At 46.3% G+C, this 28,000-nt stretch overlaps 1 protein-coding gene across 4 annotated transcripts; it reads left to right on the forward strand.

The window, feature by feature from the left end:
• On the forward strand, positions 1 to 28,000 carry LOC144174524 (uncharacterized). 4 transcript variants are annotated; one of them, XM_077703270.1, is made up of 9 exons: positions 1 to 227; positions 6,831 to 6,990; positions 15,210 to 15,293; positions 16,049 to 17,681; positions 19,025 to 19,093; positions 19,828 to 19,966; positions 21,325 to 21,420; positions 24,090 to 24,145; positions 26,080 to 28,000. In XM_077703270.1, exons 2-9 carry the CDS (start codon positions 6,832 to 6,834, stop codon positions 26,157 to 26,159), a joined length of 2,316 nt encoding a protein of 771 aa, XP_077559396.1. In that variant the 5' UTR covers positions 1 to 227; position 6,831; the 3' UTR covers positions 26,160 to 28,000. The 4 variants fall into 4 exon arrangements, with proteins under 4 accessions (XP_077559396.1, XP_077559395.1, XP_077559397.1 ...); XM_077703269.1 differs by lacking the exon at positions 1 to 227 and adding an exon at positions 254 to 368; XM_077703271.1 differs by lacking the exon at positions 1 to 227 and adding an exon at positions 254 to 368 and having other exon boundaries at positions 16,052 to 17,681.

Here is a 28,000-nt window from a genome sequence, read left to right on the forward strand (position 1 = left end):
GTTGCCCATGGCAACCTCGTAAACTGAAATGGTTGAGCGCTCGAGTGAATCGCGCGTAATTACCACAACAAACGCCGCCGCTGCCGACATCACGTCCACGCCGTGCTTGAAAGAAAGCCAACAAAAGCTCGAAAGTTTCATTCTCGAATCGATTTCCGCGGCAAACCTCCGTCCCGCCTCCGTACACGTGCCCGTGGCCCGTCTACACCGCGGGAGCCTTTGAAAAGGTTAGTTTCTCGCCACCCCGACACCAGTTTCGTTCAGCGCGCCTGACTGCAAAGTGCTACCGCGCAATCTGCGACGACCGAGATTGCGGGAACTTCGCCAGCTTTAACATGACGCCTCCAAGACAGACTCGTGGGCAAACGGTGGGAGCGCATCTTTTGATTTTCTTTTACTGACTGATGAGCCGTGTGTGGTTAGGGCTCACTAAAAAGATCTAGTATAGAAGCAAAGTAAAAACGTAAATATCTCAATCTTTCGGCCATAGCCACCAGCACGTGAGTTGCTGACTTCGAGTTGTTCCTGTTCGTGGAAGCCATTTAGCAGTTGCAGCTAGGATATGATGAACGAGCGGCAGAGAAACAAGGGGAAAAAATGTGCGTCGGCCTAGTTATTACTTTCGCCTGCTCTTTGACGCTGCGGCGTTTTAGACGCATTTTTATACAACGACGCGGCCTGAATACCGATCATTAACGCTGATCCCGTCCAGCGAAATGTAGGTCACGCACGCTATTGGGCCAACGTTCCGCACTCTCTCCGGGGCTTGGGACACGCTGGGAGCAAACCCCGGTCGCGTCGGTGCGAACACCGGAGTTAGACAATCTTCCAAGGACTCCTTTCTGGTGGCCGCTTATCCGCATGTGGCATGAGCGATTCGCTGGAGGAGCGCGTATTTACGTCTCCAGAAGTTAGGTAAGCCGAAACGCTTTCCATTCCTGGTTCTCACAAGGCTGCCCTCACCGCGAAAAAAATTAATATAGTTTCAGTGAGCCCATAGCTACGTGTTAGGATTGACTTTACTAAGTAAAACGCATAAAAATATCTTGAGAGGGTATGTTGATCGTGGTTACAAAGAGCGCGTGGGACCGAAACGAAAGCGTCCGTATTGTCCGGTTCCGTTATGTGGACGTCTCAAGTTACTTAACGCTTTATATTTACTGATTGTTCTGGACGTTACAGCGTCGCGGTTAATACTAAGAATATAAGCAGCGGTGTTCTTGCGTATGGCTCATATATATTCGCTTAAAAAAATATTGCCTTAGTAACGTAGTTACATCTGGAGATGCTCACGGTCTCACGAGCAGCCGTACCTTTCTAACGAACAAACAAATAATGAGGTATAAATGAGCTTTAGAGTTCGCGACGTTAGTTCAAACAGTTAACATTATAACAAAATAAAAGCAGGGGTTTGGGAGGGAAGGTGGAAGACAGGCTCTTTTGTTTCACATGCGCTATCCCGCTTTTGTACAAAGCGACTATTAGGCAGGTCATTTGTCTGTTCGACGCCTCAAGTTTTGTACAATGCTGCTAGAGTAGCTTATATAATATGAAGGTTTAAAAAGAAAAATCAATAAGGAAGAACTTTGCTGCACTTCGATTTCATGGCTTTGCTGGAGACAATTCCAGCCGCGACCTGCATACAGCGCTCCTGTACTCCCAAAGGAATGGGCCGGTTTGCGACTACATTGACCGCAATCATTTGGCTTTGAAGATTTTTTCTTTATTCCACATACGTTGTTGTGGTGGGTAGAATATAGTTTCCCGCAGATCAAGAGCTTAGCTACACTGCGGCCCGTATAATTACAATGTAGACCTGTAAAGAAAGTGCAAAGCAAAGCAAAAACTAGGGAAAAAGTGGGAATACTCTCCGGCAGTCTCAGAGTACATAGAGATGCGGTAGCATGGCGATGTGGGGACAGCGAAGGACCCGCATCAATTGCTCGAAAAAAAGAAGGCAACCCCATTTCCACTTAGAGTTGCATTTTAAGGCAGCTGGGATGTGTATTTAAACTGCACGCTTTCTTTTTAGGGCAAGCAACAAAAATATGAATGGAAGATATGTTATTGCACTTAAGAAAACGTGCGCGTAACTTGACGCATGTCCAGTTAAGAAACGAGGCGCGTTGCAAAATGTATACGCACATAGCAATATATGTGCTACAACTGTTTTCCCGTTGGATCGGTAAGGTAGAGAAACGCGAAGCATTATCTTCTTTAGAAGCGCAGTTTTCGTTCCTGAGCCGCCTAGAATAAACGCAATTGTTCAAGGAGCTCCGCTTATTCATATTCAGGCCACTTGGCCGGCCCATATACCCGCCAGCAGAATATCCCTTGGGGGTGGAAAACTATAATTGGCGCATGTAATAAATATGTCTATTTCACTTGTGGACAGGTATCTTCGAGATATATTTGCTGCAAACACGTTCTACGAACTTGAGACCACCACAGCCTTGCCAGGAATGAGGCCGTGTGTGTTGCGTGACGTAAGGGAGGGTTAAAGGAACCATGAAGACAAAATACAAGTTGGGTTTATTAGAAAGACTGCTTAGTCCCGATAACAATGATACCAATATCATCGCAATCTTTGAACAAATAACGGAGATATTAAAGAGAAACTCCCACCTCCCGTCGCGGGAACCCCTGTGTAGATGCGACGCATAGGGGGTTCACGTTGCAGCGTTGGACAGCGGAGGAACGGCGCTGGAACGATGGAGCGGAGCGGCGCAGGCACCGCGTTTTATAGCGCGCATAACGGTGAGGGGACGCGCTGGCGCCAGTGCGTCTGCCGCGGCTATGACGCAACACAATCCAACACAATCCACTTTAATCCAAGCCAATCCAATCCAATGCCCCTCTCGAGAGAGGAGCATCGGAGAGAAGAGGGGGTGAGCGGCGGAGAGCGCAGCTCACGCGGCGAGGAGAATGGGGGAGGGGCGGACGCCGACGACGCCGGATGCAGGGACAAGACGAGGGAATGAGATGCAGTCGCATCTAAAAACGTGTGAAGCAGTGGCGACCCCCTAGCCAATTTCCCGCAACTTTTCTATGACGTCACGGAACCTTGTTTGTGCGATTGGCGGCCGCCTAACTGACCTGTCGCGACGACACATGACTGGACGTCTGTAATGGGGCCTCTAGTTCCATTTGACCGCATCACTTGAATGCTAACGTGCAGTTAACGCACTGAAAATTATATTTTATTGTTGGCCCGTATGACGTCATTCTCGCTCATAACACGTCACTGAGGCGCAAGATTTGAAAGTTTTTAAATACTTCTTGTTTTTTTTCGTTAAAACATCTTTTGGGGCTGTAATGGAGCTGACTGAGATACTGAATCCTAGTTCTTTCAAATTAAACAGTTGGATTTTCTCTTCATGGCTACTTTAAATCTTGCTACATGAGGTCGTCCAGCCCGTTGTCGTCGTGTGGAGTGTTCAAATGGATGAAGGTTCAAAAGCTCGAAACTTCCGATACCAGAGTTGATGTTAGGAAACGTTCTATTAGCCGGCAGATCGGGTTAGGCTGCAGTACTACTGCAACAAAGAGAAAGATAGACTTTATTAAAAGCCTCCCGCCTCCGGGTTGCCGAGGTTGTGGTTTTCGAGAGCCACAAACGAAGCAGCGTGCAAGCGGGAAACATTATCATCAGCCCATGTACGCCTCTCCCATAGATCTCAAATTATCCCGGTCCTGCGCTAACTCGCTAACTGCGTCCAATTTATTCCCGCAAACTGCCTGACCTCATCTGCCCATATCTGCGGGCAACATATTTGTTCTAAAACGCTCTTCCCTCTCGCTCCCCCCTTTCTCTCTCTTTATATATATATATATATATATATATATATATATATATATATATATATATATATATATATATATATATATATATATATATATATATACCGTAATTACCCGATTCTAACGCGCACCCGATTTTCCAGACAAAAAACCGAAAAAACTTTCACCTCCGATAGTAACGTGCAAGGAACTTTGTGAGCAGGAAAAACGAATGCGAGAGAAACGGGCGATTTATTCCCCGAAGTAATCTCACTCATCTCACACCTCGTCGTTCTCCGAGAGCTCCTTGTCGCCTTCTGCTGTCCGCAACATCTTGTAATCGGTGTCATAAAGCATGTTCGCGATGCCGCACTTCTGAACGAACCAACCATGGTTCGATGGGATCGTGGCCCACGCCTCGCACGCCCATCCCGCGAGCTTCTCCAGAGGCGTACGCTTCAGCCAACCGCTCGTTGTGAACGCGTGGGAGCCGCTCGCAAGCCGTGGAAGCGGTGCACCTTCGTTGCCGCTGCTGCCATTGCTGTTATCAAGCGCGCAAGTGGAATAATTTGACGATTTGTGTGAACGCCGATAGAAAAGCCTAGGCGCCTAGATCCGAAAAATTGTTGCTAAAAGTTTGGCACCATCTTGAGATGGTGATGGCGATGGCGATGGGTGGAACAAAATTTCAGCTGTTTCGGCAGTTCGGTTTCGTATCCGATTCTAACGCGCATGCGATTTTTCGGCCTATTTTTCCGGGAAAAAGGTGCGCGTTAGAATAGGGTAATTACGGTATATATATATATACCCCATCGGATCCCACCCGGCGGGAATTTTTTCACCACTTTCTTTTCTGACTCAAAAAAATGCTTCATCTGTTTCTATGACCTACCGCATACCCCCCTTTGCTTTCCCAGGTTTTCTTGACTGCCAACCCCTATTCTCTCTCTCTCTCTCTCTCTCTCTCTCTCTCTATATGTATATATATATATATATATATATATATATATTAAACCGTAACTGAGTCAGGTAAAACTGCACTGTTAAGAAAAACTCTCCAACTTTCTTCTAGGAAAGAGGTGGCAAGAAAATAGGTGAGATAACGCCCTGCAAACGCGTACTCAGATCGTAGTTAGTATCGAAAATGAGCCAGATCCTGCTGTGGCATGGATCAAAATCAGCCAAATTTATTTGCCCAGTGGGAGTTTCCTTTTGGCCTGACTGTTCCAACTGTTTCGTGCATGTTTTCAGAGATTTATTTATTTATTTTTTTGTTTTTCGGAGCTGGGTTATGATGAATTCATACGGCAATTAAGAAGTCGGCGAAAGATTTGTCGCCAGACGTCGACAACAAAGTGGACAGACGACGAAGAAGTGAACGAAATGAAACTGGGAGGTGTCAAACAATCATTTCATTTCGTCTCGCCCGTCCTTTGGGGGATAAATCTGGTTGTATTTATTTTTTACACTCACGAGCTAAAAAAATATGCGGTGAATTTGAGCAATGTTAGAATGATAAGTTCGAATTTGGCTCGTACTGAATTGAAATATTCAAATCAGTGCGGCATTCTTATGAAAACTTTACTGCAATATACTTTCAAGGATGATACGATGGAGTTTTGGCGCAAAAGGCATTGCACATATGCAATAAGGCTTCAAGAACAGTAGAATTAACTATACATGGACAGCAGCTAGGTGAGTCCTCTTGGCAGCATTAGCAGCTCTTTTCGAATTCTTCCGCAGGATAACTTCCTTTGGCACGCCTGAAGATACTTACGAAGTAATCAACCTCTTTATTGCCTTGCCATGAACATCCTGAACGCTTTACAAAAAGGCTGCTCATATATTCTTCTTCTCCTCAATGAAGTCGATCGTACCGACAGGGGGGTATTTGCCAGGGCTTGTAGGCAGTAGCTATTTAGTTAAGTACTAGAACCGTAAATATGGGAGTAAAAGTAATAATAACCAAACTTACTCCGTAGGGACGGAGGAGACGAGATGAAAAGATTGTTTCACATCTCAGTTTCCTTTCCTTTACTTGTTCTTCTGTTCACTGTGTCGTCGTTATCTGGGGACTACTGATGTTTCACCGATATTTTAATTCCCGTCTGAATTCATGATAAGCCAGCACCGAAAAGCAAAACAAGAAAAACTTCCGAAAACACACATTAAACAGTCCGAACAGTCACGCCAAAAGCGAACTCCCATTGGGGAAATGGAGTTGGCTCATTTTGATTCATGCCACAGCAGGATCTCGCTCATTTTCGATGCGAGCTACGATTTTCATATACGTTTGCAGGGCGTTATCTCGCCTATTTTCTTGTCAATGCAGTTTTATCTGACTTAGTTTCGGTTTTTAGATCTGACTCATTTCGGAAGATATATATATATATATATATATATATATATATATATATATATATATATATATATATATATATATATATATATATATATATATATATATATATATATGCCATTTAGTGTATTTCTAATTAAGTTATATTACGTATTACGTAAATGTATGTACACTGATATGGAGCAAGGTCATGCGAAAATGGCCATTGCGTGAAATGCCGGGGAGCCGCGTTCTATGGCGGATAATTGTGCCCTGAACGTGGTTTTTTCAGGGCCAGAGAGAAGCAGAGGGACAGTGCATAGATTGCGCACACACGTGTGGACACGCGCAAAAAGATCGTTTAAGGCTGATAAATGTGCTAAAGAGAAAACGAGCACTCCGTGTTGAAAAAAAAAAAGACATCACGTACCAGGCACGCGCACACCTCACTTTTCGGCTAATCTACGCCCCGCCTTCACCATCATGGCCATGCGACATGACCCACACGTGCATGCACCTGGTTCCTGTGTTGTATTACCTTCACTTTTTCTCACGTGCGCCGTCAAGCCACCGCCCGCTTGTGACGCTGTCTCTTTTTCCGCTGGGCGGTGACGACAGATAGAACGGCCCTCCCTTTATTCGCGATAGACGTGGTGCTGTGGCGTCCCCGTATGTGTGGGCGTGGCTTAAGCCGTGTGCGGGTGTGGCGCAGCATGAACGAGCATGCGTCGCTGTACGAGTACTGGCGTAAGCTGCTCATGGAGGAGCAGCAGAACGAGGAGCGCAACCACTGGCTCATGCGCAAGCTGGACGAGATCGAGCAGAGGACCAGCCTGCTCAGCGAGCGCTCCGACAGGCTGCGACAGCTGCGCGTGAGTGTGTGCACGTACTGCACGTGCACGACACGCTTACTACTGATTGGATGTAGTGAGAATGTGCCCGTGTCTCATCTACCTCCCCATTCCCCCGGTCCGTTCGAACCACGCGGGCAGCCTGGTTACATGCAACTGTACCGGTTTTGTGCATTTGTCGTCTGCAGGATTTTTTATACGCAAAGTATGTCTCCGTAGGGCCACAGAAGGTCCATTTGTGTACGTTTCTTTTTTTTTTTTTTTTTTGCTGCCGTTTTTATGACGCTGATTTTAGCTCTCGGAGACTGTCCGTTAAAATAACGCGTTTTCCTCAACAGCGCACGAAGAGGCAAAGGGGTTGAGGGCGGAAGGGGGGGGGGGGGGGGGGGAGGGGGTCACATTGTCAACTTTGTTTAGCGCAAAAAAAAAAAGCTTAGTCAAATTTGTGGGCAAAAGGGAAGTGCCTAGAAGACACTTTTTCTTCTCTTCTCCAGCCTACTTTTAAGTAAAAATATCTGTTGTATTGGTTGTTACTATGAAGAAATAAAATAACAGCCTTCGGGAATAAAATTCGTGTTGAAAACAACAAAGATAACTGCACAAAACAAGATGCTGTCAGGCGCCGTCTGCATGAGCGGCGCCGCTGACGTCCCGCGCTAACGTGGCCTAATGCGCGAACACCAATTGCGTTTGGTGGTTTTGGTGCCTAGCACTGGTCGGGCGCGCTCGAATTTTGCGGGGGAGAAAAAAAATGGGAGAGGGTAGCTAGGGGTGTGTAACCCAAAATGATCCATATTTAAACAAAGCAATAATAAAGCTCTCTTATCTACATTTGTTTTAAGCATTGCTTCGCATATTGTTTGTTTTCTTCTAAATTTTCCCCTTAACCGCTAGAAACCAAAGCTGAAGAGTATGTTCCTGCTGACTAAGTTTCGCGAGATGAAGCATCATTTAAACTAGCGCTAAAGGAGCGGTTAAAAGATTAAGTTGCTCAGGCGAGCGGATTTACAAAAAAATTCATCCTTAGAATTTCCTTTTCACAATACTTCAGCTAGAAAGCAGGCTCTTCTAGTAAACTGAGTCTTGTTCCTACCGCTATCTGCACAAGGTAGTTTGCAATTAACGCGTTCTGTTAGGAGAAGGAAGTTCGTTGTAATTAACAGGCATCCGGAGTCCGGCCTACGTGACCTGATACGTTTTCTATTGTCGTTATAGCCTACGCGCTAACTCTGATAATTAAACATACTCCTTAATTAGGCTTTTGCATTTAGTAACAAGCTGAGTCTTGTCTCAGAGATTGAAGAGCCAGATAGCACTGACAGGCGTTTCAGAGGCCGGACATTTCTTTTTTTGGCGACAAAATGCCGACAGGCTTCAGCGGCTGGGGACGTCAGGCGGCCAGCCTTTATATCACCGACCCACCTACAGTAGACGGTGCGGTGGGCAGAGAGAGAGAGAGAGAGAGAGAGAGAGAGAGAGAGAGAGAGAGAGAGAGAGAGAGAGAGAGAGAGAGAGAGAGAGAGAGAGAGAGAGAGAGAGAGAGAGAGAGAGAGAGAGAGAGAGAGAGAGAAGCAGGTGTCGAACATGCAGATAATTAATTACAGAAAAACAGAGCCAGGGCTGGCGCCCGAAGCGCTTTGTTGCACAACTCGAAGGTCGAAATTGGTGTGACATAACGCGTCTGCGTGGAAACACGGGTTTCCACGGTTGTGCCTGGTCGTGCGGGCAGCAGCAGCAAAACTCTTGGTGACCGAAGCATGCCCACCGCCGACGAAGTTGCCGGTTTAAGAGCGTATTTGGCATGTATAAAGCATCAAGCTGCAGGTTTTTTTCTGCGTTTTTATTTTGCTCTGAACGACGATAAAAATTAGGGCAGACGTAGCGCGATGTACTTTGTCACCCTTGCTACTTTGCTACCCTTGAAGAACGTACATGATAAAGCGTACGCATTTTGCACGTCCGCCATATTGCGACATGCTACCTACCTTTACGCACGTTAGCACCGGCCTTCACGATGCGAGCATGATGTGCCTTGCGGAACTAAAAAGAAAAGTGAGGGCGAGGAACGATTGAGAAAGCTCTACAAAGAAGAGGCCAACCAAGCGTTAGAGGGCCGTCGTGTGCATCGTTAATTTAAAAATGTATGACATTAAAAATCGTTTTGCGTAGGAATGACCTGCGTACGAAAGATTTCGCACAATTATTTAATACTTTTTATTTATCCCGTTCACTGCAGCTGGAAAGTTTTTATCAGATCATGCAATGACCACGTAGAAAATCGTATTTGAAGGTACAACGAACAGAACCGCACCGAGAGTGTACGCTAAATTTTCACACGTCCACACTCACGTGTCAAGCGGCTGCATCTGTTCGTGGTTCATATACAGCATGGTCAAACGGGGTCCACTGCAGCTAATACGGATTTTCTTACGCGGTTCTTGCGCCTAATTTTACAACTACAGCCTCTGCTTGTGCCTATAAAGCGTGCTTCACCACACACTGATTCTTACTGCAAAGAAGCTACCTTCAGTGCCTGTACTTGGGCTTGTAAAGCGTGCTCTGCCACATGTAGTCTCTTACTGCAAGGAAGCCACCTCAGCAGGGGGCGCAAAAGCGACTGGGTCGCCAGTCGTATTGGGCTTTCAGGAGCCCTAGGATTTAAGGGTATCACAGAGGAAGTTACCTTCAAGGCTGTCGAGGGGACGAAAAGAAGATTAGAATGCTGGTGGACGAAAAGCAGAGAGGGGAATATTGCCTAGGACAGTTACCACCTGTAACAGAAAAAAAAAGTATTTTGTGCCTAATAAGCTTTTTGTGCCTGCCCTAAGCAGCGCTAGTATTGAACCAAAAGTGTAAAACATGTGTATATTAGTCCTTTTTGGTAAGATGACATGTCATCACCCCGATACAAAGGGGATACCAATAGAAATCATCATCATCATCATCGCCAAGAGGTCCTTGCTAGATGGCTGGCTGGCTGGCTTATCATCGCCTAACCCACCATGCCATGGGTGTCGGCAGGCGGTTGCAAGAGGGGCACTCGCCACCCTCAAGCTGCACCAGCTCTTGCACCCCCTCCCCCACTTCCACAGTTCTTCAGCCCCGCGGCTTCATTCCCCCTTACTTATTTGTCCGCTGATATGCTGACGTTTGTGACCAGAAACTTTCTAGGATGTTCACTGTGACCTCAACGCCAAAAAAAAAAAAGGGGGGGGGGGGGAGGCGACGTTCCTGTTGGTCTTTCTTCAACGAAAACCTAATTGGACATAACCAAGCTGCTTGTAGGCTAGCAACCCCGACAAGCTTTTGCCGTGCTAACTTTGCCCCTGGAAGTTTTCCTGAAAAAAATTCCCCGCATTTCCCCGAGGGGAAGAATGTGAAAGTGCGAATGCACGAGTTGAATTTGCGCGGTTCGGTAATGTTCGCGAAAGAGAGATCACACACACACACACAACTACAAAGAAAGAAAGATGCATTTATTCACAGACACCTATTTGTGTTGTCGTTGTACTTGATTGCTAGAGCGGATCTCAGCTTTGAAATTTCGTGTCAGTACTCCTTTAAGCGGCTGCATTAGCCCTTCTCACGCCCGATTCCTGGCCAATCCCCCACGTGGGTATGTGCCATGTCAGCGGCCAGGCAGCGCGCGCCCATCTCCCCCCGTTGCCAAGGAAGACGAGGAGATTCCTGGCCGATCCCCCACGTGGGTATGCTATGCAGACATCGCCGGTGGACGCAGGTTCAGGGTCGCTTAAGAAGTGCATTCGCACTTAAAAAATGAAGTTGTCACTCTGCACGAATTTTAAAACCTACTTTATCCATCCCCGGATTAGCTATGCCTTTGTTGTTTGTTAACGACCCGCTCTCGTAATGCCGCAAGAGAGTGCTGTCAAATAAGTTCGAAGGGTTGGCTTCTGTGCGCTTTGACCATGTAAAACATTATGGTCCGAAGCTGCTGTTTACAGAGCGAACGCGAATTTGCTTTTTCCGCAGCGCTTTTCTAAAGCTTGAAGGCCATGTTTGCAAAGAACGAAGTTCTGGTGAATATAACCCGTTCCGACGCTCATATTTACGTCACTCACGTTTACATGGTTATTTCGGAGCATGACAATTGTTGCAAAGTCCTGTGCATTTTATCTTTCTGTTTAATAAAATGTTGCTGTTATGTACTGGAGTAGTTTCTTGTTGTGATGCACTGGTTTTAGTAAACGCTTCGAAACTTGCAACGCTTAACGACAAAAATTACCACTTTCATTCTTCTACATGGTTGTGGAGGCTGTAAAATTTGGCTTATAAAATTTCAACCTCCCTCTTCCTTCCCCTCTTCCTTCCCCTCTTCTCTCTTCTACCGCGGGGTTTGCACCCCTCAAGACAAAATCTTGCCGATGCCCATGCACCATACCATGAGGTCTAGAGACACTAAATTTGGAGCATAAATCCCTTCGGTGATCTATTTTTCAAATTTCACCGATATTTTACGAAAAAAAGGCTTAAACGTATTATCGCAAAACCGTTTACATTTTATTCGGCCCATAAAGTTACCAAATCGGTTTTCACATTTAAAGATTACAGGTGCAGATGTCTAAAAAGAAAATCAAGGTTTTCTAAACTTCACCACTAACGATGGCATATGAAAAAAACATTTGGTTCCGTGGAATCATCGCCCAACTCGAACCACTAGACCCATGCAGCCTTTAAACTTGAAAAGTTCATTCCTTCCGTGACTTCGAGGCTCAGTAAGGCGGTGTTTTCTCGAAACACTCACTGTCAAGTAGACCCGTAAGATAATATAATCGTACTTTGTGCCCAACGATTACTCAAACAAGCGTATAAAAAGGAAATTTATAAATTTTATATAATCAACTCAAATGCAGAAGCGTGGTTCAACATCAGACGAAAGAGCCGCGTAGAGGTTGCAAGCCCATAACGGTGGTTGTAGGGCATCGCACGAATAACAAACGTCTTTGTCGTGTTTTTGCGTCTCGTAATATTTTTAACACGAAAGTGTTCTATTCCGGGATACTCAAACATTTGAGTGACGTCATATGCGTCACGGATATGACGCCAGTACAACAAAGCGAGTGGCCTGTAAAGGGTGCACCCCTGCACACAGGGTCTTTTTGCGGGGAAGCAACCTTTAGAACTAAAGAGTTCGTTATACCTAGGGTTGCTCGTTTTCGGGTTTCATATTTTAACACGAAAGTGTTTTATGCCGGGGTACACCAAGATTTCGCTGACGTCATATACGTCACGGAAATGACGCCAGTACACCTTTGCCGAGACGACCCACCAGCAGGACGTCGCTCGCCAAGCATACCCACAATACAGCCGCCGACCCTCAAATCATGCTCAGCTGCAGATTTCGCTGCACATTTTACTTTTGTGTTTTACCGATTCTCATGGCAGAGGAATCAACCATATTTTTTTTATTATATGAAGCTAACAAAGCAACGAGCGGATAGGTATCTATACATGTGATTTTTTTTTTAGATACGGACAGCACCTGGTAAACATGCTGGCGCTGAGCCGATTTCGCAGGACGTGCCAATCACAGCACCATCGCTTCTAAGTGGTCGATTCTGTCTCAAAGCTTACATTTTAATTATCTCCGCACCGGTGATCGGCCCATCTATACCGCTGACAAACGCTGCACCTGTCTCCTCAAAAGGCCGTAATCCCAAAGTGCTCGCATCGATCGTTAGTGTGAAGCTGCCCTTTGATATTTGACGGGAGCTGAGCACGCTTTCCAAGGCCAGAAGCGTCATCAAGTGCGCTTGAGCAATGGCGTCGACGCAGGCAATCAAGCGTGAGAGCTTTTTTACGCGAGGCTAGACGTCTCGATTCACTGGGCAAGCCGGGCATAGTTCGAACGAAAAACCGCAAAACGCGCCGGAGAGAATTAGAGCGAGAAGCAACCGACAGCATTGGGGTGGGCCATGGAGACGTCCGGCGCGACCTTACGCTCCGTTGGTCATGTTGAACTTACCGAAGCTCAATATACTAAAGCTCAGCCCTCGACTTGATGAGTGGGACCGTCTGAACTTTAATGTTCAGGCTCAGTAAAAAGGGGAACAGAGCGTCGCGCGACGTGAAGGTGTATCGTCAATGGCGAGCCACCAATAACGGTAATTTAAAAAATACGTGAGGGTGCAAACTATCATTTTTTGCGATCGAATTGTCTAAACAACTGAGGGACGGTTCACGGCTTTTTAGAACGACTCTCAAACTTTATGTATTGACTCCTTGGATTTTTTTATCGCCTGTTGATGTGCTTTGCGGTCTAAACCTAGTAATTTAAGTAGTTAAAATTGGGTATCGATGGACCAGTCGGTATGCCACACCTCAAAGGTGGAAGTTGGGAACGTTAATAATCAAATTTGGGCTGCGGACGCGAATTCAGGCAATCGACCGTGGACAGGTCACAGGCGCATTGACCCGTTCGGTCCATGGACGGCAGCTGGATAGCTTGATTCACGACGTCACCTTCCCGGGAAATTCAAATGAGGAACTAGCATTAGCTGTTCGAATGCCTTGCGGAATTAACTGACTTGGGCTGGATGCGCAGCTGCCAGTCCACACATCTAGCATAAAATATACCAACAAGCGTTTTTGAATCATGTTAGTCACGCTGGGCATCCAGAGGGAGTGTGAATAGTGCGAAACCAACCGGTACATTTTGCCGTTCTTTTGTTCTTATCTCTATGCCTACTTCTTTCTGAAGTGGTTCAAATTGACTTTCAATTCAGAAATTAAGAAAGTTTACATCTGAGCCAAATTAATGGCAGGTTGAAATATGTTCGTAAGTTACCATGCCACGATGGGCTGTCCACAATATAAAAGAAAGAAAAGGAAATTTGCGCAGCTACAGGAGAAAAAAAAAATGAAGGACGCTCACACTAACGCGTAAGACTTGAAGGTAGCGAAGCTGTACGCAACTTTAGTGACCATCATGACGGTTTAAGTCCACGATTGCAAGCGATTCGCTTGTTCTTCGATGCCGCAACAACCTTTACTTCATCATTGTTGCTATAAGTGTGAGCTTCTTTCATTTTTTTCGGAAGTGATAATCATTGGACATCACCTTGGAGGTGCGTACTCTGGAGTTCTGGAGTCTTTGTCGTTCCGAGAAAGTGTTGCCGCAATAACGGCGAACGCTGGAGTTTTTTTCTTCTTTTCAGCCAATCTTGGCTAATCTCCCTAAGTGGGTATGCTTGGCTTGAAAAACGTGCGCCGGGGACGTTGGGCGCTCATAACGAGGCACACACGAGCGCTCGGAATTTTCTTGCTTTTGGAACTGCCATGCGGTCGCCGCAATCTGGGGCATTCTGCCTAAGTGGGTATGCTTGGCTTGACGAACGTGCGCAGGGGACGGTGGGCGGTCGTCGCGAGGCATGCACACACGAGCGCTAGGCATTTTCTTGGTTTAATTAGCTACCGGGCGGTCGTCGCGAGGCCCACGCTCACGTGCGCGTTCTCAGAAATGTCTTGGTATTTTTAACTGCGCGGACACGAAAAATTACGGTTGGCTAAACAGCTTCGCTGTTAAAAAAATCTTTGACTAAATGGATGTATAAATGACTGGCTTCAAAGCTTCAGCCTACAGTTCTCTCTTTATAGTGTATACTGTTATAAATGGACAAAATTACAAATAAGAACAAAAACAATTAACGTCGTAAGATCTGTTTGATGATACCAACTTGCCTAACCTTGGGGTTTTGTTTTCGTCCGCACTAAGTTTGACTATCAGCAAGTATACATGAGAGAATATTGGCTTGAATATTTACCAGCAAAAAATCAGGTGGTTTCTTTTATTAACGAAAACTAATGCATTCTAGCTTCTAACGCGCAAGTATTTCCCCCGATTTAGCACGTTGAGCGTACGCAAGTTAAACATGAGGTTGTCAAGAGAGGATCCCCCTTGGTTGCATGCGCAGAAATGGGCTAAACGTTGGGAAAGGAAGTTTGTAAAGATTGGAACATTACAAGGTTCCTCAAAGATTTAGGACTTTCTCTGCGATGTGTTTACGTGTGATAGGCAGTTAACGATCTGCCTTCTGCGAGCGTTGGGGGCAAAACGAGCTTACATAGCTGCAATTAACAAATAAAATCATGCACTGACGTGTTTTATTGTTTTCTTCCATTTTGTTTACGCTATCTGGGCTATTGTACCTTTGCTCTTTCGCATTCGGCCATGAGTAAAGGGAGAATGCTGACATCGAGTCAATTTCGGCGACTCGCAGGAGAACTTCTCAGAGCTGATTCGAGAACGCTATCTGAGTCCCGAGGAAATGAGCTACACCTACGATTACAACCCACCGTCAAAGGTAACGTACATAACACGCTTTCTTTGACCTATTCAAGTACTGAAGTTTTGCTTTGTGGCCCTGCAAGAGGAGATAAAAAGTAATATAGACGAAAATTCACCCACGCAACATTCGGTTATAAAACCCCAAGCAATTGTAAAATACGCACGATAAAATGTCAAACATTTGCGCCTGCCTCAGCACCATGGCTTCGTAGTGCTGAAGGCATTGTGGGGATTCCGCGAAGAAATGTTATGCGTGTTGGTATGGCAGTGGAGCGATGTAAACGGGAAACTTACGTGACACTGATTACAAAGGCTGAGGGAATGGTTTGCAGAAGGCAATAGGAATCGAAGCATGTTGATAAGAGTTGGATGAGGAAATTATCTATGGATGTTTAGACGAACTAAGAGGTTTGAAATGAAGAGCAGGGTCACACACAGACGTAACCTCAATGGAAGTTTTGTTATGACTGCGGGGGAGGGAGTGGGGGCTACCCCGTAGTGGGAAACTGTAAGTGGGATGAAGGAGCAAAAGGTCCACGGGAAAATTTTGAATACACCCGTTTTTACACTCTTAAAAAAAAGCTTAAACGCTGGGATTGCGACAGCTCGCGCAGATGCCCACATAGACACAAAACACTTGAGGACTTGCAGTGAAATTAAGCAAACACGCAGCAATCTTCTTAAAAAGGTCACGCAAACGTCTGTCTCATACCTACTCAAACCGTCCCTTAATCCGTTTTTTCTCATGCTGCGTTGCTCGTCTCTCAACAGCAGGCCATCGAGCACAGCCCTCCCGAGTACATCCCGGACCCTATCCTGTTCGGGCTATCGACACCACCCTGGATTCCCCGTGGCGGTCCCTTCCTACCGTCGCGGCAAGCAACGCCCGAGCGCTGGAAGTCTCCGCAACCTCCCCCAGCAGCTTCCGTGCCCCAACCGGCGCAACGCCAGCAACATCCGCGTGCACCATCGCCGCACCCAGCGACCACGAAACCACGAGGCAGCCCCGCTGACAGGCGCCCGCGGTACCCACCCGGGGAGACGAGCGAGCCGTGGTTCAACAACTTCGCCAACGACAGGGGCGAATCGCTGCTCGAACCATCGGTCTCCTGGCTGCCTGACAGCGAGGAGTTCTTTCGAACCACCAGCGCTCTGGAACGGCAACCGGCAGCGGGTACAAAGACGATGGCGGAACATACTGAAGAGGCCCGTGCCGCCGTGGGAGGGGCATCCACGGCGCAGCAGCACAGACCATCGCGCATGAGCCAGTTCTCGGACTACATCCCGAGCAACGAGTCGCCGCCCGCATCGAGGAGGCGACCGGGGCCCCTGATCAAGCCGCCGGAACTGGAGGGAGTCCTGATAAACCACACGACCGAGGTTCTCCTGTCGGACCCCGCAGCGACGGGCAAGAAGCAGCAGCGAGAAGACGCTCGCAGAAAAAGCAGCGACGACACGAGTGGAGGCGATAGCTTCCACCAGGGCGACACAGACGAGAAGCGGCACGACCCGAAGTCCATACCATCGCTGCGCCTGAGGAGGCCGAGCAGGAACAGAGGACCTGCGAACCGGTCCAGGGAGGCGGCTCCGTTGGACTCCAAGCAGGCTGTTCGTAAGCGTCAACCGGGCTCGTTCAAGCAGTCCACGCGAGAGGCGGGACACGACTCAAACCCGGCGTCGCGACAGCAGCAACCGCATGCTGCCCAGCGCAACGGAAGGACGAAAGAAGATGGCGATGGACGAAAGCCTAGCAGCACTTCGAAGCCGAATGACCCGGAAGAAGGCCGCGCTTCCAGGAGAGCGGGGCAGCAGCTGGGGGTCGTAGATGGCGGGCACTCTGAGCCCCAGCGCGAGAAAGGCCCGTCTGACCGGAGCGATGCATCAGGCGCCGGTGCCGCGATGGATAGCGAGTGGTCGGTGTCCTGCGGCGAGCAGCGAGAGCAGAGCGAAACGAAGCAGCAGGACACGTCGAAGCAGGCGTCGTCGCCGGAGGCCGGTCGCGCAAAGGAGGACCCTGGACGGCAGGAACGGTCGCTCCACGCACCCACCGAGAAGAGGAGGCCTTCCTGGGACGCTCAGTCGGCGGACCGGCCGGTGAAGAGTGCCGTCGAAGCGCAGGCCGCAGCGCGCGACCTGTCCGAGCAGCGGAAAGAGAGGAGGAGCGTGCCCGGTGCTCTCGTGGAATCGCGCCACCTGGCGGGACACTCCGACCAGCTGGCCCTCCCCTCGGCTGAGAAGCAGGAGTCAGGTCGGCAGTCGAGGCCCACCCACCACGCTGGAGACAAGCGGGGGGATAGGCTTTCGGACAAGCCGAGGAGCAGGTCTCGCAAGCACTCCCAGAGCCTGAGTAGCTCGAGCAGTTCCAGCAGCCTGTCCTCGGACAGCCCCAAGCAAGTGTCCACTGGCGAGTGAACGTTCCGAACCTTTTTCTTCCATTCAACGCTTTATTAATGCCAAGTAATATGCGCATAACAAGTGGCATGACCCGCCGTGGCATTTGGTTTTTGAAATTCCCTATTCGTGCCGCATTCACGTCCTTGAATCTGTACCAATGCATGTTACTGCGGCATTCATTTCTTAATAAGGTTAAATTAAAGCTTCGGCAGCCTTTGTAGAAAAATTTTAATAGTGATCGGCCATTCAATTCTCTATAGACATGCATACCTCGGCTAGGACACAAAGCCAGCAAAAGCATCGCAAAACGAACATTACATGCAATTTAAGCTTCTGACTTAAAAGATCTGCGGCACGAAATTGTGGCCGCATGCACCGAGTAATGATAAAGTGGAATTACTGTGGGAGTGTGAAGTCTGATGAAGTACATACTTGGATATATTCTACTCTGTGATTCCTGAGTTAAGTGCTTGGGTGAATGCATTGTTAGAATGAAGGTGTGAACGCAACTTGTTTGATCTTGCCCTTGTACGTCTTTTGTTGTTCTTTTTTCTGAGCTCAGTCAGTAAAAATAAAAACTAACATGGAGATCACAGGCTGCATTTTTCCTTATCGCATTTTTAATCTTTATTTAAAAAAAATCATAAAAAGGCACCACTGGCATCTGTGCTACATTTGTCCCCGCAGGTTACATTGGAGTTAAAGAAAGAATAAAACGTGGCGCAAACTTAACTGAAGCATTGGCCATATGTTATTGCTTTTTTGTGGATTCTAGTAGCAATCAAACATTAAGATCTTAAAAACGCATAGATACGTCTTTCAGAAGTTTGCTTGCGGTTATGTTTTAAGCTTCCAGTTACACTTTGCTATTTGTGACGTATAGTGCGCTAAATGATCGGGTTTGGCGAAACCTTTATGCAAACATTTTTGTGGCTTGTTGGTTGGTAAAACAACTGCGCTTATGCTAGTGTACCAAATTTTATCAGCTTATTTTGTCTTTCGTCCCCGTTCCCACCCGCCGCGGTGGCTCAGTGGCTAAGGCGTTGCGCTGCTGAGCACGAGGTCGCGGGTTCGATTCCCGGCCATGGCGGCCGCTTTTTTGATGGAGGCGAAAAGCAAAAATGCCCGCGTGTACGAGATTTCGGCGCACGTTAAAGATCCCCAGGTGGTCAAAATTAATCCGCAGCCCTCCACTACGGCGCGCCTCATTGCCTGCGTTGCGTCGGCGCGTTAAACCCTACAATCAATCAATCAGTTGTCTTTCGTCCCTCCCTGCAGTGCAGTGTGCTACTAACCGATGCAGAAAAACGTCTATAAACGGCACAACGCTTGGTTCGTTCGCTCTAATTGCAGGTGCAGCAAAGGGCCGGTCCCACGAAAACAGCGAGGATAGTTTTTTCGACAAAGATATTTTGCCCAACGGTAAGATATATCCGTTTTTATACTGCACATGAGCATTTTTATTGGCAAAGAAATTATTTTTTAGTGACATGACAAAGATTTTTCTTCAATTGGATTAGTTTATAAAAATTAAATATTTATATAAATAAATACTAATATTAGGTATTAATATTAAGAACTATATACTAAAATTGAAAATATTTAATACCTTAAGCTGAGAAATTGAAATTCGAAAGCAGCATATAGCGCAGCAGCTTCAGGGCCAGGTGATTTTCGTTAAAAAAATTTAAGTTGACCTTTTTTAAAAAAACAAAAAAAAAACACTCGATGTGTCTTCACCGCAACAATGCCACGTATCTAAATTTTCATTCATAAATTATGAGCTTATTTGGTTGCACTTCAGTTTCCAAATAAGTATTTTGCTGGCATGATTGTTTGATATGCTACCGGAGTGTACATTAGAATCTTCTAATTTTCTCTCGACTTGATACTTTGCTTATCTCGGTATTCCATAGACTTTTGTGCTTCGAATTGAGGATTTTTAACCGCGAACTAGTTAAAAAAAAGTCCGAGGCCCAGAAGGACTTTTCCAGAGTTCTCTGCCCTGGTTTGTCGCACACTAATGCGACCTGATCTCATTGAAGTTCGCCATGTCACAGTGATAAAAAAAAATAGGCTGGTGTGGTGTCCGTCGTGATCAGGTGTTTGATTGATTTGTGCGTTTGCGTATGTGCGTCTGGCTGTGCCACATGCAGAAACCACGGCTTATCAGTTCCTCCTGGGAAACGTAAAGCCGTCAGCTCCCGAGAAGCCATCTGTGGTCGACCACCCGTCCGAAAGTAGCACCGACATTGAAAACGAGATGGCGGCTGCCGTTAAGTCCAGGCAGCCCAAGTAAGCGTTGCCAGGTTCATACTTTCTAAATTTGGGGGGGAGATATGAATGGGCAAAAGCACGAAGTCATAAATGTCTTCATCCATTTGCAACGGTACCGGGCACACGCGTAAAGGAAATGAAAACTGCTGCTCTTTCTAGTTGTACGCAGTGAGACAGATGATCGTGGTAGCGGTATACGAAGCGTGAAACTCCAATGTATTTAACAAAACTTGTTGCTGAGCTAGTTGGTACAAACTTTAAGAAAGACGAAAGGGGGGCACAAACTAGACGTGGCGCCTAGCTGTATCTGTCCTTTTTTGCCTTCTTCGTCCACGTCTAGTTCGCGCCACGTTTTATTCTTTCTATAAGAATGACATAACCAGCGGAAAAAAAATGTAGCATAGGTGCCAGTAATTCCTTTTTATGGATTTTTTTTAAATAAAAATAAAAATGCGATAAGAAAAAAAATGCAGCATGTGGTCCCCATATTAATTTTCATTTTTACTGACTGAGCACAAAAAAAAATAACAAAAGACTGAATGACCCTCAAAACGAGCTCTTTTGTATGATTTCAAAGCCCGTAGCACTGTCAAAATAATATTTGGCGTATAATAACTGCCTTGTGCGGGCTCCTGAATGTTGAAAAGAGAAGAAAGGCCCCTGCATTCCAAGGCAACGTTGTGGTTCAGCTTAGCTATGATGCACTCTGTTTACAAATCCATGCAGCCAACATTAACATAACGGGGAATGATGATGTCGAGCTAATAATTTGATTTAAAGCTTCGGCCCGCCGCGGTGTCTCAGTGCACTAGTTGCGCTGCTGAGCACGAGGTCGCGGGTTCGATTCGCGGCCGTGGCGGCCGCTTTTCTGCTGGTGGCGAAAAGCAAAAACGGCCGTGTGTACGAGATTTCGGCGCACGTTAAAGATCTCGCGGTGGTCAAAATTTATCCGGAGTCCTCCACTACGGCGCGCCTCATCGCCTGCGTTGCGTCGGCGCGTTAAACCCTACAAATCAATCAATCTATTTGAAACTTCGTTCTGCGTTGTGGCATCCCGCAACGCAAACATGGCGTTCTGCATTGCTCAGGACCACAGTGCACGTCATATTTTTTAATCAAATGTTATGCGCGGTGCTGCCATTCGTGGAATTCGCTATGTTAGCCACATGAGTGCATTGTGGGGAAGCTGAACTGCAGGATTGCTTTAGAGTGTACCACGTAATTCCACATGCATTTCTGGTTAGAGCACTCAGACGTATATGTAAGTATGTACAGTTGGGCATGGCGATGTAAATATGGACACTCATAACTTCACAGAAAATCACGCAGCACCATCGCACTCACGCATGCCGTACTTTTTCACTGCACCGCCCAAGGTTTAAAACGGGTCCCGAAGAGCACGAGGACGATGCCAAAGGCGGCAGCAATGATAGCTCCCCGCCCGAGTATGACGTGACCTCGGTCAACATCCAGTGAGTTGCTCTTGACAGTACTGCGCAGACTTCTATTTTTCTCATTCTCGAAGAGATAATCAGGATAAGATCTGGAAATGTTTTTGCAATCGCTGATACGTAGACAAAGGTAACGTTGTGGTTTCAGCAGGTACAAATAAACTTGGAATTTAGACTGCAATTACAAGTAAAAATGTATGTTTGAACTCATGATACAACAATTTCTCTGAATGTGAGAATCAAAGCGAAAATTCGAGGCACAAAACAAAGGCTAAGTTACGATTTCTCTGCACAAAATATACAATATCACGTTGGTCGCTGTAAGGTGCTAGTAACATTCTACTGGGGAAAAAAACACGAAGGGGGGGGGGGGGGGGGGGAGTTACAAATGCATGGTTTTTAGCGTCCTTGTAAGCACTGCGCATGCGCAACCAGGCACTGCAGTATAAAATGAGTGACTGCTGAGCACCTTTTTGATATGCACGTGAAGACAATCGGAGGGTATTTTACATTTTCTTACATCTTACATATTTCTTACATTTTCTTACGTGTTCTCATATTTTACATTTTCTTACATTTTCTGCGAGCCATTTGACGGACTGTATACTCCCATTTCGAAGCAATGGCACGTGCAACCGCATTCAGTGCCTCCACTTGCTACTGATAACGTTCGCGATGGATTACCTACATTACCAGCAGATTTAAAGCGAAGCCTTGGTGTTCTCACTGATGGCGTCTGTACCGCGAAAACACCCTGCAGGAAAGCCAACTTTCTCTGACGACGATGATGAATGATCGTGAGTGAAGGGGAAGAACGAAAATGCTTCCCGTGGCAGGAATCGAACCTAGGTCTCTCGCATTATGAAGTCGGCGTCTATCCGATTGCTCTATTTCGACATGACAGAAGCGGTTTGGATTTGGAGAGATGGTGCTCAGACGACAATCAAAGAATCCGTCACGAGAAAGCTTCGCGTACAACCATCATCGCCGTTAGACGGAGGAGTGCATGATTTTTATCGTGGCGCCGGTGGCCCACTGTTTACGCTAATTGTGTTTACCCTCAAGCCTTGCATGCCGATGGTCGCCGTCGACGACCCAACGGAGCTATTTTGTCATGTTGGCGCATAATCACGATACAGAAACGTGTCTGAAGCTCTCAAGTTTACTATAAGTACAGTGCGTAATCTGAACTATGCAGAGTTGGATGTACACGCTTTCTTGGGTGTATACGGAAACGTCATCGCTTCGGGAGGCCGGTTATTCCAGCCCGGCTTGCTGACCTCTCGTGATTCGCATGCTGGGTGCGGTACATACAGCTAAGACAGCTTGTTGCCGAGAAAGACAGCGCAACCCCGTTTTTGTGTACCTGTAAAATTTCACACGCCGGGCCAGCGCATGCAATTCAGGACTTCCAGTGGCTATTTACGAAACCGCTTATTTGGACCTGGGAGGGGTGTAGAATTGAAACATGCACCATACTTTAAATGTTTCAACTTCAATAACGTGGGGATGAGGCAATAACGTGGGGATCAATCAATCAATCAATCAATCAATCAATCAATCAATCAATCAATCAATCAATCAATCAATCAATCAATCAATCAATCAATCAATCAATCGTTTATGAAAGCACCCATGAACAGATGAACGCCTTAATCGTGGACTTGGGAACTAGCAAAAGGACAGAAATGAAGGACGCAAGAAGTATCATATTTAAAAAAAACTTGTTCTTGAGCTATAGCTGGTTCATGAATTCAGTAAAAAGAATATGGTGTCAAGCAAACGAGGACGAAGATATATGCACAAACGACATATACAGGCGCCTGTATAAATGCCGTGTAAGTCAATCTTTGTCCTTGTCTGCTTAGGGGCACATTTTTTTTTTACCAAAGTCTCGCAGAGCTTCACAGACTTGGTGAAATAGGAAAAAACGAAATTGCAGCGAACGTAAATATTTTGCGTCACATTCGGGGGCAGAGAAACGAAACATAACCTGCGACAGGCAGTAAAATAGATATGCCACAATAACGTCCATTCATACTGAACACCTAAAATGGCAATTTTGCCTGAGCACACATGTGCAAATGTATTTACAACAGTGCAAATCAACGTTTGTACTGTCTAATCTCATCCAAGTTCACCTAAAATGGCAATTTTGCCTGAGCACACATGTGCAAATGTATTTACAACAGTGCAAAGCAACGTTTGTACTGTCTAATCTCATCCAAGTTCAATTGTGCACAGTATATAATAACAAGGACACTTAAAATCTAACTTTCAGAACAGACGCTATTCAGTTTAACAAGGCATGCAAGTGTAGCGAGGTGCTTATAAGTCTAAAAAAACCCTAGAAAATAAACCATTCCGGTCAAATATAATTTTTTTATGTTTTGATAGTGACATCTTCGGTCGGGGCCACCACTGAAACGATCAGCCAGAGTCACTCCAAATTCTCGCATTGATGCCTAAAGGTCATGCCACATAAAAGTCAATAACTGCTCAGCGCCGTTACAAGTTTTCTTTTTTCTCCCGCCACGTGGCACGGACGTTTCAAATGTGGCTTACACAAGGCACGCGAATGACGTGTACTAAATTGATCGCTTCTTCCACTGCGCCATTAGTCCTGAACACTCGCGTCCAGAAACGTGACCGGAGTTTTGTTGACGTTTCCTTTTTTTCTTTTTCTTTAGAAACCTCATCAGCGCAAAAGTCAAACATGACGTGCCTTCTCTCATTTCGAGGAAAGGTAAGAAGCGTTCCTTTTCATCTTTTTTAATACAACGAACGCCCACGAGAAAAACCAAACTAAATTAAGTCAACAGAAATATGCGTGCTATATCTTGACGTCTCGTGGAGCGATGAAAATGAGATTGCTTTTCTACTGGGTCAATGCTTGTTCCTCAGATGTTTCGCAAACGCCTTGCACCACCTCGAGCGGCAATTTCATTGCGAGTTGCGGCTTGGTTGCTGTTGCAAAATGTTTTACATGAAAAAAAAAAAAAAAGCTCACCTTGGCTTAAAAGAGGGGGCAGGAAGAGAATGGTAAGAGAATTACAGCCGGTCTATGACTCTCGTCTCCTTGCCGAAAGCTAGGGGCGACTTCACGACGACTCTGTCTGTAGTCCGGTGATCCTGGCGCGAGTCGAATCCATGTTTGGTATACGGCGACACCTGAAGCGTTCACTGAGCAGGTAATGGGTCCGACAGCCCCAGCACAGAAGGGCCGGGGTAGGGCCTGTAGCCAGGCCACAGTAGGGTCAGTTGAATGGTTGAGTAGGTTGGTCTGGGTCGATGGGTCGTAGGTCTTGGGATGTCGGTTGGGAATGATGGAGAGAGAGATTGAGGGTCTTATAGTCGTTGTTGGTACTTTTGCCACCGTTCGTGTAACAACGCAGCCTGTACGTAGTCTGAGCAGCAACACCTGCACAGCCCTAAGGCAGCTTTTAAGACAGTGGGTGCGGGTTTAGAGGACTCACGGCTCGCAATTTCCTCGTACGTAGGTTCTTACCAACGCTGTTTTCTCAGGGCCATAGATCGGTTCTGGTGTGGTTGTCCTGTGGGTGGCGGAGTCGGGAGTCTGTGAGAGAGCTCAGACCACGCGGTTTGAGAGGAGTGCGAGCGGGAGCCCGGTGATCTAGCTCTCTCGTTGCCCTCCTGGTTCCCCAGAACCAACGTAGAATGACTGCAATACCCTTCACTTCTGCTCTACGGCAGGTCATATTGAACAGTTGTGCTGAGGATGAAATTGCATAACAAGTCTTGCAAACTTGGAGCGCAAGTCGGCAGCCTGCGTAGACATCGAGGCGTGTAGCGGTCGCCTTGACTGAAATTTAATCCGCAGTTGCGCAGAGTTCTAGCTCTGCAGGGCCACAAAGGTGGATTCCGTGATAGTGGAGCGGAGCGCGGGGTGGGAAAATTCCCCCTCAATATGCCTTCATCAAAGGCTGCGTTTGTGTACACGGTAGAAAAGTATAATCTAAAATTAATAGCAATAACTATGAATAAAAATCGTCCCTAATAACACTACGGTCAAAAAAGTCTCAGAACAAGGAGTAACCACTGGCACGGGCTGGCTTTAAGTATTAGGAGCGAAGCCCCTTTGGGGCTCGGGCTGTTGGCGTCTCATGTTGTCGTCGTAACCGTCGTCTTATATAGTCACGGTACTAAAACATTGGGACACTCGTTTACGCCTCGCGTTAGAACTTAACGCATACTAAAAAACACCGGGACACTCGTTAACGCCTCGCGCTAGAACTCTTCGAGCTTCAAAGACACAACACTTTTACAGCAAAGCTTCAAAGACACGACACTTTTAGAGCAAAGCTGCATACCTCTACCCCCAACGGTTTCATCACAGTTGGAAAAAACGCCAAGGCGCCAAGAATACACTTATACTTTGCATGCTTCACCCCTCCCCAGGTTTCACGTTAGTAAAGATGGCCCTTTTTTTTTTTTGCTCTGGTACTAACCTGCGCCTTTTGTGTCCAGGAACTTTTTGACAGTATAAGGCAGAAAAATTCCACACTTATGTAGGCTTTTGTTGTAGAGAATTCGAAGCCACGGCGTGTCAAAGTGCCTGCCGTGCGATAGGCCGTAAAGTTAGCAAATGAATATTTTAGTGATATTTAATTTTTAATTTCTTAATCCCTTTTTATACTTCATTTTTTTTTCTCTTTTCAGTCCTGGGTATCGACATGTACGCAGAACCCAAGATACTGCAAAGTCAGAAGTGCGACGACGAGGACAGCTTCTTCGACTGAGCTTTAGCACTGACTTCCGTGACGATTGTGATGTTGAAGATGACGATCATGTTGGATAGGGAGGACGGGGGCATGCTGGCTGCAGGCTTACCAGGTTCTCCGTAACGTTGTGCACTGAGGACGCGAGGGTACGCCTGCATTATGGTTAGATATAAGTTGTGAAGAATCAGGTAAGAGTTCACGGTACACTCGCAAGACACACCTATATTTCTGGCCGCGCTTGCTGACATAATATTTCATGAGCAGAACCAGTTAACATTCAAGTTGCTTGGGTAAAAATGGTTTAAACTGAAATCTTCTACCTCTGAAACGGCGACGTCAAACTTGAAACAATTTGTATTAAACTCATTCTTAATGATGTATAAAGGTGTGCATATTGACGTCTTTCGGGGTGTAGTTATTTGGTGGTGCCGGAGATATATGATGTTGACTCGGTCGAGGTTTTACATTAATTAAATATGTTCACTGCAGCTCAAACAATTTGAGTGGGATAGTGATGGGCACAGTTCCTGTGCGCAAAAGATTAACGATGTCGATGCATATACAGCCAAACAAAATCGACCTCCGCTCACCAAAGAAGAGTTTCAATAGTGTGGGTATACCATCAAAATGTGCTCATTCTAGTGCAGGAATTTTTGTTGCCTTTGCGTGGCCTGTGGTTTAGACACTCGACAGCAGCTACGAAGTATGTAACTATACGCATAGGTGCTTCATAAGATATCACCAGCAGTAAAGTTGCAGCAATGTACAACAGTAACAAACTTGTCGCCGGCACCTCTCTAGAACAGACGCTGCATCTGCCAAGAACCTTTTTGTAAACTACCGAAAACATTTTGAAACGCTCTTCATTAACTTTGTTAAAAAGGTATCGTGATTGTTTTGTAAGCCAAAAACATGCCGAGGAGCATACATGCTGAAGGCAGTTAATCGCATGTACGAAATGACGCGTGTACAACAAAACTCTAACGACTTCTGTACTTTAATAAAACATTTTGGTCGACTTTTAACCCGCAGAAATTCAGAAGCTGCTGTCGATATGGCGAAGAAAATTGGCAGAAATAGCGAGAGCCAGCGAAACTCGACCAGTGCTTCGGCGACCACTGAGCGGATCACGAACTTTTGAGCTATGGTATGGGTGGCAAGTTTAAATGAACATTTTATGTTGCCGAAAATGTGATTCGGTTGCCCTCACAGAAGGAAGGGAGCAAGATACAAGCCACTGTAGATGAAGTGTTTGCGACAGTTAAAAAAACTGCATGGTAAAATGTGTGTATTGATAGGCGCGAAATTCGAACTACATATGTACTTAGGGAGCAAGACACTGAAGCTTGACAACAGAATCGGGAGAGAAAGGTGCTGGATTATAACTCTTAATCTAAATTGTGTACTAGTGCTGGGAGTTTCCAACGCGGTAACTGAACCAAGGGATAGAAAAGGATAGTTCTTACTTGGTGGTTTAAGTACAGTAGTAAAACCTAATTGCCACAGGGAGTATGAACACAAAGGAATATGCGAACATGGCACTTTTGTCTTCTGTCTGTGTGGCCAAGTCCAGACCTGAAAAAATCAGCCTAGATGTGGCAGTGTCGGTCGTAAGATTCTGCTGATGTTGTCTATGGTTACTAAAATTTGCGTTTGCCTTGCCAACCTTCCAATTGTGTTACTTCAAAGGAAGCGATCTTTTGCCATGTGCATCAAGTACAGCTCCTCAATTTTCGAGATGCTCACCGAAACTAAGTTTGCTCAACTCGTAGCTTTGGAATTGTCAGTCACTGGAAATGATCGTGCTCTGTACATAGTACCCGGTGTACTCCAGACTCGAACGAGGGAATAAAATAAAC

Source organism: Haemaphysalis longicornis, unplaced genomic scaffold, assembly GCF_048455015.1.
Source record: "Haemaphysalis longicornis isolate Haplotype H1 unplaced genomic scaffold, Haemaphysalis longicornis Haplotype H1 scaffold_3, whole genome shotgun sequence".
Classification (NCBI taxonomy): domain Eukaryota; kingdom Metazoa; phylum Arthropoda; class Arachnida; order Ixodida; family Ixodidae; genus Haemaphysalis; species Haemaphysalis longicornis.